The following is a 17,149-nucleotide window of genomic DNA, read 5'->3' on the forward strand; positions in this document are numbered from 1 at the left end:
CATATATATTACGGTCCAACACGAAAGTAAGTTTGTGAAATTCTGATATATTTATTTAGATTAAATAGATTGAAAACCCTAAATATGTTTTTAATGTAGAGTTTAAAGACAACAATTTTGTAGCACAAATGAAAGTAATGTTTTTGTGTTTGTTTAGAGAAAATATTTGAATGTTGTCCCTATGTTTTTGTTTTTTAATTATTATTTGAAAGAATAATATTTTTCCCAGACTTCTTTATTCAGTAAATAAAGAAGTCAGAAACAGACTTTTCAAAAACAAAATTCAATTATGGCGACAGGCAGCAAAGGGAGGAAGAAATTTCCATTGCAATGTTATTCTGTGGCTTAGGAAAATGTAAAGAAGAGTAGGGTAGAAATCCAGGCATAATATTAAAGAAAAAAAACAGAAATGTACAAAAGCAAAACAGAGATGGTGACCACAAAAGTGAGGAAAATCTCAGCTTTCCTTCTAATCAGAACCAGGCTTTTCCATTGAGATGCAGTACTTATTCAGCAGGTCTACATTTCCATTACTCAGCACACGCCTTTACACAATTCTGGGTAGGGATTGCGCTGATGAGACATTTTTGTCCAAATAATCTTTCAGACACACAGCTAAGGAGAGTAAGATCTGCTTCTGAAATTTCACACGCACACAAACGGGTTTAATGTAATGACACCTGACAATGGAAAAAGAAAAATAATAATTCTGACAGATTTCTTCATGAATGTTTTGTAGCCATGCAAAATCAAGATTACAGTATGTTCTTAACAAATGGTCATCATGACTGTAAAATGTAATTAATTTCTTGGACTATTAAAGAAATTACAATCAACATGTGACGCTTCTGATGTTTTATTTGTTCTGAGTATGATAATTTGGAAGCTGTGGCACAATCAAGACTGATACAATCAGAAGCACTAAATATACTGGTAATCTATAATTATACAAAACATCCAGCATCTTCACATAGGCTACTTCACTTTAAACTGTTTTAGTTTTTTTAAGTTAGTATGCTAGTTCATTCCAGTTATTGGTACCCCATTTATTATCATAAAAAAAGGTTTATTCAACTTAGGACACAAATGTGCTGGCTGTAAAAACATTTAAACCTCAAATGTGACATTTAGAATGCATGCTTATGGAAAACTTTGAAGTGAGGCCGTGCAGCTATCATAGCAGTTAATGCACACTGTTGACACTCATGAAAGTTTTTATTCTTTCCCTTTCTTTACTGTTTATTAGAAGTGGAATATCAGGCAGCTTCTGCTGTGTTATCATGTGTGTCCCATTAGTACTGGAAGATGACCACATAAGAAAAAGAACATTTTTAATGGGTAACATACTACCTTCCTCAAATCTAATTTGCTGCACACAATACAATGAGGGATTACCCGAGGGCATGACGTTTCAGGCTATTGAGGCATGAAAGCAGGGGGCCGCATGTGGATTGTGCTGATCTGGGGTTTTAAAGAACTGGAATGTAGAGAGGCCAAAAAAATGACAGAAAAGCCCCTTTATTCAAAATTATAAAAAAAAAACATGAGGATAATTGTTTTTTTTTTTCTTTGTTTTTTTTAAATCCATTTTTAAGTTTAACTGCTATCTATTGATTAAGTAAATAGATTTTGATTCTGGTTACATTAACTTGACATTGCTGATACCTTTCTCTGGTATTAAGTCATCAGTAGTCCCTCATTAATATGGGAACTCTTATTTGTAAATGAGCACAAATCAACAGATTTCAATACATCTTGAAGTGGGGATGTTGGGAATAACTGATCAAAATTAATCGAAAACCAAAGAAAAAGATTCCCATCTGCATCTTTAATAAAAATCAGACAGCATACACATAGACACATCTAAGCTTATGCTGGGAGGAGTGTCTTGCTTAGGAGTTGTTTGTTCAGCTGCTTTGAAAGTTGTCACTCAGGAATGTAATGTGGTGACCAAAGCTGGCATACGACATTTGATACTGGTATCAAAGGATACTTTATAAGGAGCTGTGCATTACTGGTGACCACAAGTCATTGTACACAGTGACAAAGCCATGACTAACCTTTTTTCAATAATAATTTTAACTATACAAATTGTCAAAAGCTCTTGTGCACCACAATCTTGTTCAATATTAATAACTTTTAAAATAGTATTGCTATCTATTTGTGATGTACGTTCTTCAAAGCCAGTTATGCTTCTGCTAAACACTGCAGCAGTAGTAAGTAATTAGGTTACATATTTAGTGTTAATTAAGCTCTATCTATAACTACTCATCGGATACAGCAGCTCAAAATGCTTACACTGAATGGGAGTGGAAAAGGATAAGAAACGTCACAGTGTGCCAGTTACCCTATCCCCATAAGAAACATGATTTTCTGGAAAAATAATTTCCCCCCCTAGGGCACATTCTAAAATAAATGTCAGGCTAGATGCTTCTACGAAAGATACAGAGCAACTCGGTTGGGATCTCATTCAATTAAAAAGGTAAATTAAAGGCCTCCTTAGAGGTGCAGCCATTTAGAACTCTTCCAAGATTCGTGTGTTGTTGACTTTCAATCTCGAGATTGAAATGAGCAGCAAACAGGTAGCCTGATCCACCACAGTGCCAGGAAAAGGTAACAATCTTGAGAAATAAACAACTCAAGCAGCACTCTGGGAGGCACATGAAATTGACACATTTATTTGTTGAACAATATATATTTTTTTCAAAAAGGCAATATCCTAATATCTCTTTGACTCCAATCGCCAGGCATATGTCTACAAATAGTAGCTGCTTAGTTGCTAACCAATAAAATATAAATTTGCCCTGATTGTTTCTTGGAATTACTGTTGCTTTCTTTTTTTTTCGTCAGTTCCTGTATTGTGTTCTACTTGTTTTGCCTTTTGATTAAAATCAAAGAAATATGTTATTTGGTCTCCAGGTATGGCAACATTCACTGTGCTAAATTTATTACTTACATGCTGTGCATTGGAAAATACATTAAATATAATATAAAAAGTTGACTATACGTATTTTAACCTCTTGTGTACTGCAGTAAGAATTATAAGGATAGGCCCCCATACACTGAACACCTCACCCAATTTGGAAATTACGTTATTCATCTAGTGAGGCTTTGGTCACCAAAGTGATGTTTAACCATCATCACCTGTAGCCTTTAAAATTAAATCTGCCTGTTTAACAGAATGATTTTCAGGAAAAGTTTCAGAAGTAATTACATCTCTCAAAAAGAGTGATAAATAATATGTATTATTCTGAAAGAGCTGAAGCTAGGTAGTAGTATAGGTATTGTAGTAGTAAAATAGTTTTTCAAACTGTTAGCTTTTATTTAAATTCTGTCTGTTATGGAAATCTTCTCTTTTTGCACATTGCAAGCAGGTAATAAGTAGTGTGTTGCTAATACAGTAGATTGACCTCAGATACATGATGATTTCCACCTACTATCAAAATGTTAGAACTGTAGCAAGTCTTCCAAACATCTGGTGATGACCACGTATACATGTGAACAGGTAAACATATCTAAACAAATGTTGGCTTTACCTCGGGAGCAGTCGTCCCCGAAAAATCCTTCCTCACAGATGCAGACCCCGTCATCGCACTCCCCGTTGCTGCTGCAGTCGTTGAGGCAGGTGCGCTGGCTGCAGTCCTCGCCTGTGAAGCCGGAGAAGCACTGGCACATGCCGTCCACACAGCGGCCCTTGTCGCTACAGTCATTGAGGCAGAGCTGCTCGCTGCAGTCCACACCAGTGTAACCCTCATAGCAGACGCACTTGCCATCCACACACCGGCCATTGTCACTGCACTCGTTTAGACAGCTGCGTATGGAACAGTCCTCACCCTCCCAGCCCTCATGGCAGTCACAGCCGCATGTGTCCCTCTTGAAGGTCCCGTGCCCACTACACAGACTGGCCAACCCTATGGAAGAGGGCTGGAGTTAATCTCAGCAGCAGTGCATCACTGAAAATTCTCTTTCACTACTCTATTACAGTACTTCATGCTTGTGTCCAGGAAGACTTCATTTTGTCTAACAGTCAGTTACAATCACCTTATTAATTTGTATTGCATTTTTGACACTTTTTTTATTAACAATGTCATGCAAGTCAATGACATTACCTGCTCCACCACCACAGCAGTCTTGGGAACACTGGTCCTTCAGGTAGGTCACCTCCTCCTCCAAGCGGTTCAGCCTGGACAGCATAGACTTGAAGGCCTCTGAGGCACCACAGTCACACTTGGGTGTCTGCAGCCGGATGTTGTGTTTGAAGACCATGTTGTTGTCTGCATTCAGGCTCACAGGAGTAGCCACCAGTTTGGTACCCTCGTCTTTGGCTGGGAGAGAGTCCAACTCCACCTTGCAGTCGGAGGACGTGGGCATTTCAATCTTATAGATGTGTCTGAAGGTGACTTCATGGTCTCCTGTCTGGTCTGGGGCTGGTTTGTCAGCAGTGATGAGAACGCTGCAGACACACAGTGCCCCCAGCAGGAGGAGAGGTCTAAATGATAGAGTCATTATAAAATCCTACAGATGTTGAAAACCTATTTAGAAAAAAATCCTCCCTGAAAAGAGAAAATACAAGCATTACATTCCGTGCCATGCTTAACTAAATAGTGGACTGTCATTCATTCACTACAAAATAACTGTCTTTCAAATCCCTCTAAAACACTCCTTTCCCCATTCCAGACCTCTGGTCTAAGCACAATCAAACAACCAAATGTAAAACATCAATGTCATCTGATGAGTTTAAAACAAATGTGGTAATGGGTAATGTACATCTTTGCAGGCATGGTAACATGCATTAAGAATTAGTTTCTTCCTCCAGTTGGTCCTGCATCTGATACCAAGCTATTTCTATCTTGTCTCTGTGGATCAATAGAGTGCTACAGTATTTCCAATAGAGCGTTACAGCAGTAATTTCAATAGAGTGCTACAGATTATAGTACGCAAAACAGTACCTTTCACAAGCACTTGATTCATCAGACACTTTTGACAACTGAGACTATAAAAATTACCATCTTGAATACGAAAAGCAATAGTTGTTCTCTAGAAAGCCTGTGCTGAGATCCATCCCTGTCACTAAAGATAATATAAATCATCCTTGTTTTGTGAGGGTACCCTCATGCATCTTTCAATGTTCTTCCATGACTGCAAACCCCTGGTTGTAGATGTTAAAAAGGCCTGTGTAACACTGTTGACAGACAGGATTGAGGAAATAACCTAGAATGTCAGCCATGTGCAAATATGGTGCAAAGTTAGAAAAGACAAGCTGCTTGTGGTTATGTTTTGCATAATGCACTCTTGAAACACGTGATGTTAAAGGCCGATAAGAAAGTAAAGTTATCATACCTCAAGTGGAACTAGACACAACAACATACCAACCACTTCTGTGTTTTATATGCCCCTATATAGACAATCCTAAATAATTAGTCTGTATTGTAAATCACATTCAGGTTCAGGCTGATCCTCATATAGGTGTGAAAAATGAGGTTACACAAAGTACAAATGTAGACACTCATTCAATGCCCTGAAAGTAAAACAAGCTGAGCTTAACTGAAGCGACACAGCACCATAAATCAATTGGATTTCAGTCTACAACAGGGAACTGCACTTTCACAGCTGATTATGAACCATTCCATCAAGGTAAACCTCGTGATCAAACATGGGACACCCTCTGTTGTCTTATGTTCTAATAGAAATATCACTCTGTCTTTGAACTTGTCTTTGCATTGATGTCTGCTGGCTACACCCACATGAAATAAAAGAGACCCATAGGCAGGGGTCCTATCTATGTTTCAAAGATATAAGTGGTCTATCTCCTGATCTATACCAGACTGAATGAGACTTCATGGTATCTTTTTTTTTTGTTGAGTTGTATGAGCCTGTGGGTGCCATGGTGATTTGTTTCCCCAGTTACAGTATTGTAATCACAAGGGTTGGCTGGTGAAATATAAAATGAAAGACATTCTGATTTATTTTCTTATTATTAGGACTGGCTAAAGAGAATTTGAATGGCAAAAACTTTGGTAGAACATTTCAAGTAAGAAAAATGAAGATGCAGTACTGTCATGCGTCAGTAAATTTTTTTAGAGCACTCATCAGTATAGCACCACTAGCACATCCTCCAAAGATTCCCTGCAATTACAAAAACCTCAGAATCTTACATGTGCAGATTCTCTAACCAAACAGTATACAGTCAGCCTTAAATTATACAACATCGCTCACCAATGTTACATACGGTGTGGAAGGCTTTTACACAAAAATGATGAATTGCCTAATGTCATCCAAAACATTTTTCTTCTAGGGGGAGGTACAATTATATATACAACAAAAAAAGAGTATTTAATAAAAGACTAAGAAGATTCCTAAAAGTCTGTATTTTAATAAAGCTCTGAGGCCAACCTCAGGAGTTGGGAAATCTTCCTTTTTCCTTCACAAAGGGTGTGTCGCAATTAGATAATGCTTTTTGGTTTCTGTGTTTTAATTGCAAGGATTTCTGGGATAGGTTTGTGATGTGGCAGTTTATACTGTAAGACTCAACTGCTGTGGTTTGCATATTTAGAGTGTATATTTCCAACCTACAGGCAGCAAATTTGGTTATTGGGTTAAGACTGGGTTTTGGGTTTGCAAAGAGCTGGCTCACATTGCGTTTGCTCATTGTTTCAATGCCAGTAGTTTGTTTTCCAAATTTAAAGTAGTTATTTAATAGAGATTGCTTGGCAAGTTGTTGTCTTAAGGCCTACTGTGGCAGTGTGCCCTGCCCCTGTGTGTATTTTCTGTTTCATGTTGTATGTGGTGTGTTTTATGTTGTCAGTTATATGTGGATATAGTGGTGCACGGGATATAAATGGGTCTGTTTAGCACGAGTGATTTAAAATATATAGTTGTATTTAGGCACGGCGATTGCACAATCACTTCACGTGCAGATAAAGTATGTATTAATATGTGAGCACAGGGAGTGCACAAATTAATTCATGTGCTGGGATTCAGGTTAATAATTAATTAGTAATTGAATCCCAGCACAGTTGTATAAATAGTTACATAATTCACTCACTTTGGGTTGTGTGTTCGTAAGTAGAGAACGGGTGTGGAGAGGAGATTAAAATAATAAGTAATTAAAAATAACAATAACAAATGCTACTCATGGAGAGGATTCACACAATACTTGTTTAGTGTTCATCCACCGTTTGTTTGTCTGTCTGTTTGTTTGGCCATTGTGCCCTTTATTTTCAGCGTTTTGTTTTCTGTTTAAATCTTTTATTTGACAATAAGCCAGCACAAGCAAGCACATTCACCATTTCACCTCACAGTACTGTGTTTTTCTTCCGGGTCTGACATCACCACTACAAGCATCTGTGACACCTACCCAACAGATAACCAACTTGAAGTACAAAAGTTGCAGCACAACTTTATCCAGCACTATTCAGTGGCAGTTGGTTGTCATTTAACACTCTGCATCTGTGATGTTCACTGCATCAGGCTGGTACTTCCTCATCTAGGCAAACCAAGCATAGCATCTGTGTGGTAACAGTATTTAAAAGCATAAGTGGGATAAGTGTAATAAAATAGGTCAGATGTCAAGAGGAATGTGTTGAAGGTGGTGGGAATGCACCGACAGATAGAAAAACAGACAATAAACTGATATGACTCTTTGGTTTAGACCTTTTGGGGAAATCTGCTGCTGGAACTTATTTCTGTTTAAATTCAGTATTTTTTTCTTCCCCGAAAAACTAAAAATATAGCTCAAAATCTAAGGCATTTATTCTTCCACCACACAGCTTCTGATTATATACACAAATCTTGCAGCTTGCTGGGAGCACCATGAAACCATTCTATATGTAAAATATTACATCACCAGAGTTCTATCACTTGTGGTTCAAATGTTAATTACAGAAGACCATTTTCCAGCACCAATTTTGGTCAGGACAATCTTTTGTTAAATAACCACCTTTGTTTAATACAAGTTCTTACAGATTTCCATAAACATTGAGCTCAAACAATGGGTGAAGAAAATAAAAAAAAAACAAGTTATTAAAATGGTTAGAAGACAGTCTCACCCCTTGCCACCTGCTAAAAAACAAACAAAATAATAAATCTATGCGATCTGTTCATACCGGTGAACAAAAATGATTAGGCAAAGGAACATCGTATACTCCCCCTCCCCCCCCACCCCCCAGGACGAGGCTGGGAGTGAGGTGGTAATTCAAAAGCATGGCAGACTGACATTTTCCAGGAGAGCTTCTGGAGGCTTTAAAAATCAGTGTATTGATAAACCACATCAGGGGTAATATTTACTCATTACAAAGACCACCATATTGCAAGGAAATATATCGCTTTAGCTTTCTAGCTACCAAGTCACATCACAAAAACTCTCTTAGCCAAGTTGTTTAACTTTACTTTCTTATAACGATATATTAAACTTCACATTTTTATAAATATATATTTCCTTGGCATCTGTTTGCTGAATTCTTACATAGTTTCCTACCTTTGAAACCTATTCATGAGGCAGGAGCCAGGCCTGCGTAAAGGGACTACAAGAATAAAGACTAAGTGCTTGTAACTTAGTAAGAAAATAGGGGTTTCCCCTTGACTACTCGGAGAACCGCCCTCACTGAGGAAAAAGGGAAGGGAAAAACTAGGAGGACAAACCAAGGTCTGCCTGGCTTACTGAGTCGTCTATCGAGAGAGATCAGACTCGGCTGACACTCTGAGGCCACATGGAGAGCCTTGTGATCTATGTAGGGAGAACCAAAGCCTGGAAAAGAGAATAAGGAATAAACACATAAAGAGGGCCAGGGGTCTACACCCCCCCACCCCCTCCCCCACCCTCCCAAGCTGTTAGAGCCACCTTTGAGTCAAATGACTAGCTCGAAAGTTGGGAGCAAGCTTTGCTCTCCGAAGGGGAAGACTGGCACGGGAGCAAATGAATAGATTTATCAGGAAAATGGAAAACAAAATATAATTAAAGTTATTTGGCTGGGGGGCCCCTCTGGCCAGTGGGAACCTTCCTCTCAGGCGGCGAGGCAAAATAGTCAGCCTCTAAGGTTGGGAAGTGAGATTCACTTGTCCCCCGAGGGGACAGTACAGAGGTGATGCAGCAAAGTGAAGGAGGAAGGGAAGATGGAGGAAACTGAAAAGCAAGATGAGAATTAGAAAGCTGGCTAAGGTTTAAATAGGATGACTGACAGGTAATTAAAGGTTGACTGGCAGATATATTAGTAGGATGACTCAGGGGAGGAGTACTGACTCCAGCCCCCCAAAATACACTAAGGTTATACTTTGCCACTATGCCAGTCAAACAGACATGCTCATGCTATAACTTGCATGTGGTTATATGACAATGTTTTACACATGGAAATGCAGCATCTGTAAGCTTGATCCTGGTTTTGAATATGTGTTGCCATTATTAGCATGTAACTTACTGTCCACAGTAATAACTTAATCTTAAAACAGGATCAACCAATTTGCAACCAATTGAAAACATAAAAAATGACATGAATGAATAGAGTATAAATGTAATAGAGTAGTCAGTTAAACTTGCATGAATTTCTCAATACAAGCTTCTAAAACTGTGTTTTACACTTCGTCTGAAACATTTGGTCAGTATTACATAAGTGTCGCTATTTTACAACCGTGCATTGTGAAAGCAATTATACTTAAATCAAAAAACTGATACAAACTGCAGTTCTAACCTAAACATAATAAACAACACTGTCACTTCAGCTGGATTCCAAACCATTCTACCTTTATAAGGTTTAGTTAGTATTGCTAACTGAGCATTTTAATGTATAGTGAAGGTTTCAGAGTTAACTGTAAGCCATTGTTCACATCTGCTATTAATATGATCAGAGCTTCCTGTGAGTCCTTCTAGCCACCGTTGGCTTTTCTACACAGCAGGAAGGAGTGAATCAGGTTTGTATTTGAAATGGAGGTTTCAGACATCAAAGCCTAGAATTCCAGACTAAGAATGCACACAGATCTACATAATTATCAAGCAAAATGATGATTCTAATTATATATTTATTTATTTTATTTATTTATTTTATTTCCAGCAAATGTGTACAAAGGTGCTATCAGCACTTAATTAATATCCAGCACTGGCTTGGAAATTAATGCTCAGTTAATATCAAGGCACAACTTGTCTTTCACTTGTTTTGCAATACAGACCATTGCATAGAATATAGTTCAGTTATACAAAGTCAGACTCAGACATGTATTTGCGGGTTCATTTTTTCACAGTAAGCCTGCACAGGTTTAAACACTTAAGACTTAAGAGGTAAAGAAAAAAAGGCATATCCTTTTACTAAACTAGACAAAGTACAGCTATGGCCAAGTGTTTTGCATCATCTAAAATTTTAGGATTGAGACATAATATATATATATATATATATATATATATATATATATATATGTGTGTGTGTGTGTGTGTGTGTATCTATATATATATATATATATATATATATATATATATATATATATATATATATATATATATATATATATGAACATCATTTCGATATTTAACTTAGTATCATGTAATCAAAACTGCAAAATGATAATGCAGAAGTCTACTGGAAGCCACAATAGTAGTACAGTAGTTCATGTTAGATTTCGAAATGTAACATTTAAAAAATGTTGTCCATTTTTCATTAAGTGTATGAAAACTATAATGTAGTATGTAATTCAATATGTTAACATAACATTCAACAGGTTTCATTCGACTTTATGAATCAAAATTACTATATTCTATCGGGTGATGCAAAACTTTTGGCCATAGCTGTACTGTTTTATGATGATCTTTCAATGGTATTTTCACAAGTGCTGTCAACTGCACTTTAGCTATACACAGTTCACATTTAATTGAACAAATAACTGGAGAGTAGCTGTCCTGCAATGTAACTACACTGACAGTACTGACCTGTATTGCATTGCATTGTGAAATGTACTTGTATTTTGTAGTTAAAAATAGTATAACTGAATCTCCATCCTACTAAAACAAAAATATAGGCAACTCAAATAATTATAATGTATTTGACAATCTAATTGAAATGATTGCTATGATGTGCAGTTTCCCCAAGGCATCACTTAAAATGACATAGAAACAAAAAAAAATCCATACATGTCTTCCTTACCTTTTTAATATATTCTGACAAGCTAATCTTCACCTGCTGCAAGTTTGAACTGCTGTGTCTTCTCAAAGCGGAACTCTATAGACACATGTTGCCAAGTCGAGGACTACTGGCTTTGGGGTGAGAGTTTCCCAGCCACTGTGTGCCTCTTCCAGCTTACCCCAAGAGTTTAAATATCCTTCCATTCAGCCCCCGGGAACCAATGGAAACTCTGGGTGTGTCCTCTGTCCTTTAATGAAGGAATGAAAATATGGAGAGATAATGAGAAATTCCTGTATTTCTGTCTGGAACAAATCACACACCAGCTCTTTTGTTTTACCTTGTGCCTTTTTATTTATATATTTATTTATTTATTTATTTATTTATTTCAGCGGGGAACCTTCTGGGTTGTTTTTCTTTTCTTTTTTCTTATTGTGCTGCCACAGAAGCAGGATATACAGTGCTTATAGAAAGTCTACACCCCCTTTTTTTCACATTTCACATTTTGTTGTGTCAGTGCCTCAGAGTTTCATAGATTTAAATGAGGATTTTTTTCCACTTATCTACACACCATACTCCACACTGTTAAGGGAAAAAAGGTTTTATTGAGAAAAAATATCTATATATATTAAAAATACAAAACTGAAAGATCATAATTGGATAAGTCTCCACCCCCCTGAGTTAATATTTGGTGGAAGCACCGTTGGAAGCAATTACAGCTGTGTCTGTTGGGATAGGTCTGTATCAACTTTGCACACCTAGATTTGACAATATTTGACCATTCTTCTTTACAAAACTGTTCAAGCTCTGTCAAGTACATTGGGGAGTGTTGATGGACAGCAATCTTCAAGTCATGCCACAAATTTTCGATTGGATTTAGGTCGGGGCTCTGACTGGGCCACTCAAGGACATTTACCTTTTTGTTCCTTAGCCACCCCAGTGTAGCTTTGGTTGTGTGCTTTGGGTCGTTGTCATGCTGAAAGGTGAACTTCTGTCCCAGTTTCAGCTTTCTTGCAGAGGGCAGCAGGTTTTCTTCAAGGACTTCTTTCTACTTTGCTTCATTCATTTTCCCTTTTATCCTGACAAGTGCCCCAGTCCCTGCCCATGAGAAACATCCCCATAACATGATGGTGCCACCACCATGCTTCACAGTAGGATGATGTTCTTTAGGTGATGTGCTGTGTTGGGTTTGCGCCAAACACAACGCATTTCATTTAGGCCAAAAAGTTCCATTTTAGTTTTGTCAGACCACAAAACTTTTTGCCACATGGCTACAGAATCTCCCAAGTGTTTTTTTGCATACTTCAAATGGGATTCAAGGTGGGCTTTCTTGAGTAATGGCTTTTTCTTGCCACCCTACCATACAGGCCAGATTTGTGGAGTGCTTGATCTATTGTTTTCACATGCACACTTTGACCAGTCTTGGCCATAAAAGCCTATAGATCTTGCAAAGTTGCTATTGGCCTCTTGCTAGCCTCTCTGATCAGTCTCCTTCTTGCTCGGTCATCCAGTTTGGAGGGACAGCCTGATCTAGGCAGGGTGTTGGTAGTGCCATACACCTACCACTTCTTAATAATCATCTTGACCGTGTTCCAAGGAATATTCAAGGTCTCTGACATTTTTTTATACCCATCCGCTGATCTGTGCCTTTCAATAACTTTGTCCTAGAGTTCTTTTGAAAGCGCCTTGGTGCTCATGGGTGGTTCTTTGCTTTGAAATGCATTACCCAGCAGAGGGAACCTAAAAGAACTGCTGAATTTATCCTGAAATCATGTGAATCACTACAATTTAACACAGGTAGAGTCCACTTAACTTGGTGTGTGATTTTGAAGGTGACTGGTTATACCTGAGCTAATTTAGGATTGCTATTACAAGGGGGGTGGACACTTATCCAACCAAGCTATTTCAGTTTTTATTTTTAATTTTCTACAAATTTCTAGAATATTTTTTTTCACTTGGAAGTTGTGGGATAGGATGTCTAGATAAATTAAAAAAAACTATTTTAATGCATTAATTCCAGGCAACAAAAGGTGAACATTTTTAAACAGGGTGTAGACTTTCTATAGGCACTGTAGCTACTTCAGTAGCTAATTTAAAAAAGACACATTTTAAAAACTAAGTAAAAATGAGACTATTCAAACTAATTGGGACCTGGGGTAGCTTTTAAAATCAATGGGTTTGGATAATCAGATTAATAATATAAAATGATAAAATATAATTAGTATGATATTCTTTTTTTATTGTCTCCAATTTCTTACCCTGGTTTTCTCCCCAATTTAGTGTGCCCAATTATTATCTGTATCCTTGGCTCACCACTTGCAATGCCCCCAGCTGACCTGGGGAATGGAGGCTGGAGCATGTGTACTCTGAAATGTGTTCCTGCCAATATGTCATTTTTCGCACTGTGGATCCACAGCAGGGCTGCCAGACCTACAGTGTTGGAGGACAACACAGATCTGGTGGCTCCACTGCAGAACCACAGGCACCCTATTGGCCACAGGGTTTGCTAATGTGTGGTGAGCCATGGATTCCCCTGCTGACCTAGGCCATCCCTACCAGGGCAGCACTTGACCAATTGCACGCCACCCCCTAGGAACTCCTGGTCATGGTCAGCTGTGACATAGCCTGGGCTTGAACCTGCGATCCCCAGACTACAGGGCACATCTTGCACTCCACGTGGAGTGCCTTTGCTGGATATGCCACTCGGGAGCCCCTGTTAGTATGATATTCAAGATCAATCAACCTACAGATACAATCACAGTGAAACCCATGTACATGGCATATTAATGTACAGTGCTGTAAATGACAGAGATGGAGGGTTCAGATCTGCACTGAAGCCAAACATATAAGGACATGGAAAATTACAAAGTGGTATGTAATTCAATCTATTAATTTAACATTATTCAGCACAGTACATTCAATTTTATGAAGCAAAATTTAGTAATTCTATTAGATGATGCAAAACTTTTGGCCATAGCTGTACATACCCTGGCAAATAAATAACTGGCTACTGAAGCCCACAATTTGTAGCTCCTGGCTCAGTTTGTTTGAGTGGAAACAGGCGTCTTGTCCAGTGTTGAACGTTTCTGTGATTTTGGCCACTGCTGAAGGTCTGTTGCTTTGACACTGATTCACTGCTTAGTATGCTTTTATTAACATTACTATGTGACAGATAATGTGATGGGGAATCATTTTAGGTATGAATATCTGGATAGGGACAGTTAACTGGACAGATAAAATAATGTTAAGAACAATATTATTACATTATTTTTGATGTTTGGATCTATTTGGGTTGTAACATGTTAAAACAGTGGCCTGAAATATATGTGAATAACTACAATAGCTGATTTCTTTACAAAAAAAGGTCATTACTTTAAGGTGCTATTATGTGTTTTTTTTACTAAATACTACAAGTTACATTTTTTTTTTATACAGAAGTACAGTGATATATTAGATGTATGAGATTTTAAGCAGGCTATCTCGGAAGGCAGGCTATCTCAGAGTATTAAAGTTCATTGATGCTTATTAATCTGTGCTAAAGAATGTACTTAGCAAGTCAAGATCAGAGCAGCATTACTCATGATAAATGTAAAAAATGTGGGACATACAGATGGACAGGCAGACAAACAGACACCAGATTCTGGATTATAGCTATTTTTGTTTTCAATCTGCCTGCATCTCCCCAACCCCCATAGCCTGGACCTCATTCAGTGAAGAAGGATGTTGGTGCTTGATTGTTGTTGTCTGAGGTAGTTATGAAACTTTTTTTTTTTTTTCAGTCAACTAGAGCTAATAGTTTTTAGGAACTGTATATGTGAATGGGCATTCCATCATTCTTATTAATTAAAAATAACATTTAAATCAGTAGATTACTTGAATTAAATCACATTGTGGTGAGACTTGCTTTAACATTGTAACAAATTCAGTGATACTTTTCCAGAACGATTAATTTAAGAAAAGTTGGGGCTTACTGAACAACGTTACATTTCCTAATGAGCCAAAGTAAATATTGCAACTTTACATCAAATACCAGAATAATATTCCCTAACATATGATACATTATATTGTAATAATAATTCTTTCTGTAATACATGTATAACATTAGTTACTGTCAGAAGCATACTAGAAAAACATCAGTAGCTGCATCTGTATTGTAAACCCACTTCTCAAACAATTACAACTTCCCAACTAGATGTAGGACCCCACATGACTAGAAAGAGGCAACAAGTTTTTTTTTTTGTTTTTTTTTAAAGAGACCACACTTAAGCGTGATTAACCTAAATTAGGCAGTGTGAAACTATTAATAAAGCAAGCACTGTTAATGATTCACCTTTAGAAATGGTGCTAATCACTTTAAGTGGCATTACATTGAATTAACCTGGAACTAAGCTGCCATTTATTCTGTTTTTTATTACCATAAAAAAATTTGAGATTGCCAGAAATGATATTCATTGATCATAGGGTACTGAAGAGCAACTGTGCAATAATTAGCTGTAGCCTACACATCAATATGTTTTCCATTCTAACCATAAAAGTCGTTAACATTGGCCATACAAACTGGACAAAAAAAAAAAAAAAAAAAATATATATATATATATATATATATATATATATATATATATATATATATATTTATAGGACTTATTGACGTCACATGTACACAATTATGATATTATTCATATTATATTATATATATTATTTATTATTATATTATTATTTTTGTACAAAAAAGAAAGGTTCTTTCAAGACAAACATCTTGTTTTAGAATTTACGGTTTAAAAATTTTTGTTATTTTTTAAGAATTCTGAGGATGATATCATGATTATGTCAGAATACAATTGATCAGTTTACATGTTGGTTTGCTTCTCATTGAATAGACAATGCGCAGGGAAAGCTTGTGAAAATGTCCCAAAAAAACGGTCTCAGTATTTTACTGTTCTTGTGAGATTCCAGCAAATGCTTGTGAAATCAACGCCCACTTACACATGTAAACATGAGTTTCTCATGAAAATGTTAATTAGCTTGTTCAAGTCCTTTCCTAAAGCTGCTATAAAAGTCACATGGGAATATGTAAGTTATCATGGTCTAATGATGGCAGCAGGGAAATTAATGTTTTGTTTGAGGTATTTCCTCTCTGAAGAGGCAGCTTGATATTCAATGCACAACATGAACATTGTTTAACCTGCTCTCAAAATAAAATGTGGTGTGGAATTTTCGCGATTTATTTCTTGGGAATCAACAATACTACTCAATATTCCAATTCTTTATTAAGTAGAAGCAGTCATACAAGTATAGCACAAATGAGGATGTTATATTTGGTATAAAGAGATACAAAATAAGCTAATGAAATGTGATACAAAATAAAAGTACACTGCTGGTTTTACAAAAATAAAGATAGCTGTGCATCTCTAATAGCAGCACCCTCTTCACATCGCTGTTGTGCAATTCTTGCTGGTGGCTGAGGTAGCTGTTCCTCCGCTTGCCAGAACACCTCCTTACGGTCCTGGCACAGATTGTGCAGGATACAGCAGGCTGTAATTATTTGGGGAACAAGATCATGGTTCACTTCAGTGTGCTTCACTAGTATCCGCCCCCCTCCCTTACAATAGCCCAAACGCCTGTTCAACCACCACTTGGATTTGGCCCAGTTTATTATAATAATAATAATAATAATAATAATAATAATAATAATAATAAAATGCATTGTAGCCTATATTTAGCCATTGCTGTGAGTATCACGGCTAAACATTGTACACCCGTTTAAGAATACGTTTGTTTAATTTGTAGTGTACTATGAACAGCTCTTTGTTAAGTATGGCAGCCCATTGCTGCCAAGTGTGTTTTTGCTTTAACTGTTGCATAAATATGAGATAATAATTGTATTTATGTATTTATTTATTATTTATATAGAATATGTATGCATTGAGACTGAGGCCTCATTTGCAAGGGGTCCTGTGTTAGGATGCTAAAGTTGTGTTACAATTTCAACCCTGTGGTGTCCAGTTAGAAAATAAAATAATATTAAAAGCAACACAATAAATACATGTGTG

The 17,149-nt window shown here is 37.0% G+C and overlaps 1 protein-coding gene across 3 annotated transcripts in view; it reads right to left on the reverse strand.

Moving 5' to 3' along the window:
• LOC121331061 (tenascin-N-like) overlaps positions 1-11,268 on the reverse strand; it is a 42,101-nt gene extending 30,833 nt beyond the window's left edge. For all 3 annotated transcript variants that reach the window (XM_041278208.1, XM_041278209.1, XM_041278207.1), the window contains exons 1-3: positions 11,124-11,268; positions 4,110-4,553; positions 3,537-3,911 (exon numbers count right to left, since the gene is read on the reverse strand). In XM_041278208.1, coding sequence (XP_041134142.1) covers positions 3,537-3,911; positions 4,110-4,506 — 772 coding nt within the window. In that variant the 5' untranslated portion in view covers positions 4,507-4,553; positions 11,124-11,268. The remainder of the gene's footprint in view (positions 1-3,536; positions 3,912-4,109; positions 4,554-11,123) is intronic.
• Between the last annotated feature and the right edge of the window lie 5,881 nt (positions 11,269-17,149).

Source organism: Polyodon spathula, chromosome 18, assembly GCF_017654505.1.
Source record: "Polyodon spathula isolate WHYD16114869_AA chromosome 18, ASM1765450v1, whole genome shotgun sequence".
In the NCBI taxonomy this organism is placed as follows: Eukaryota; Metazoa; Chordata; class Actinopteri; order Acipenseriformes; family Polyodontidae; genus Polyodon; species Polyodon spathula.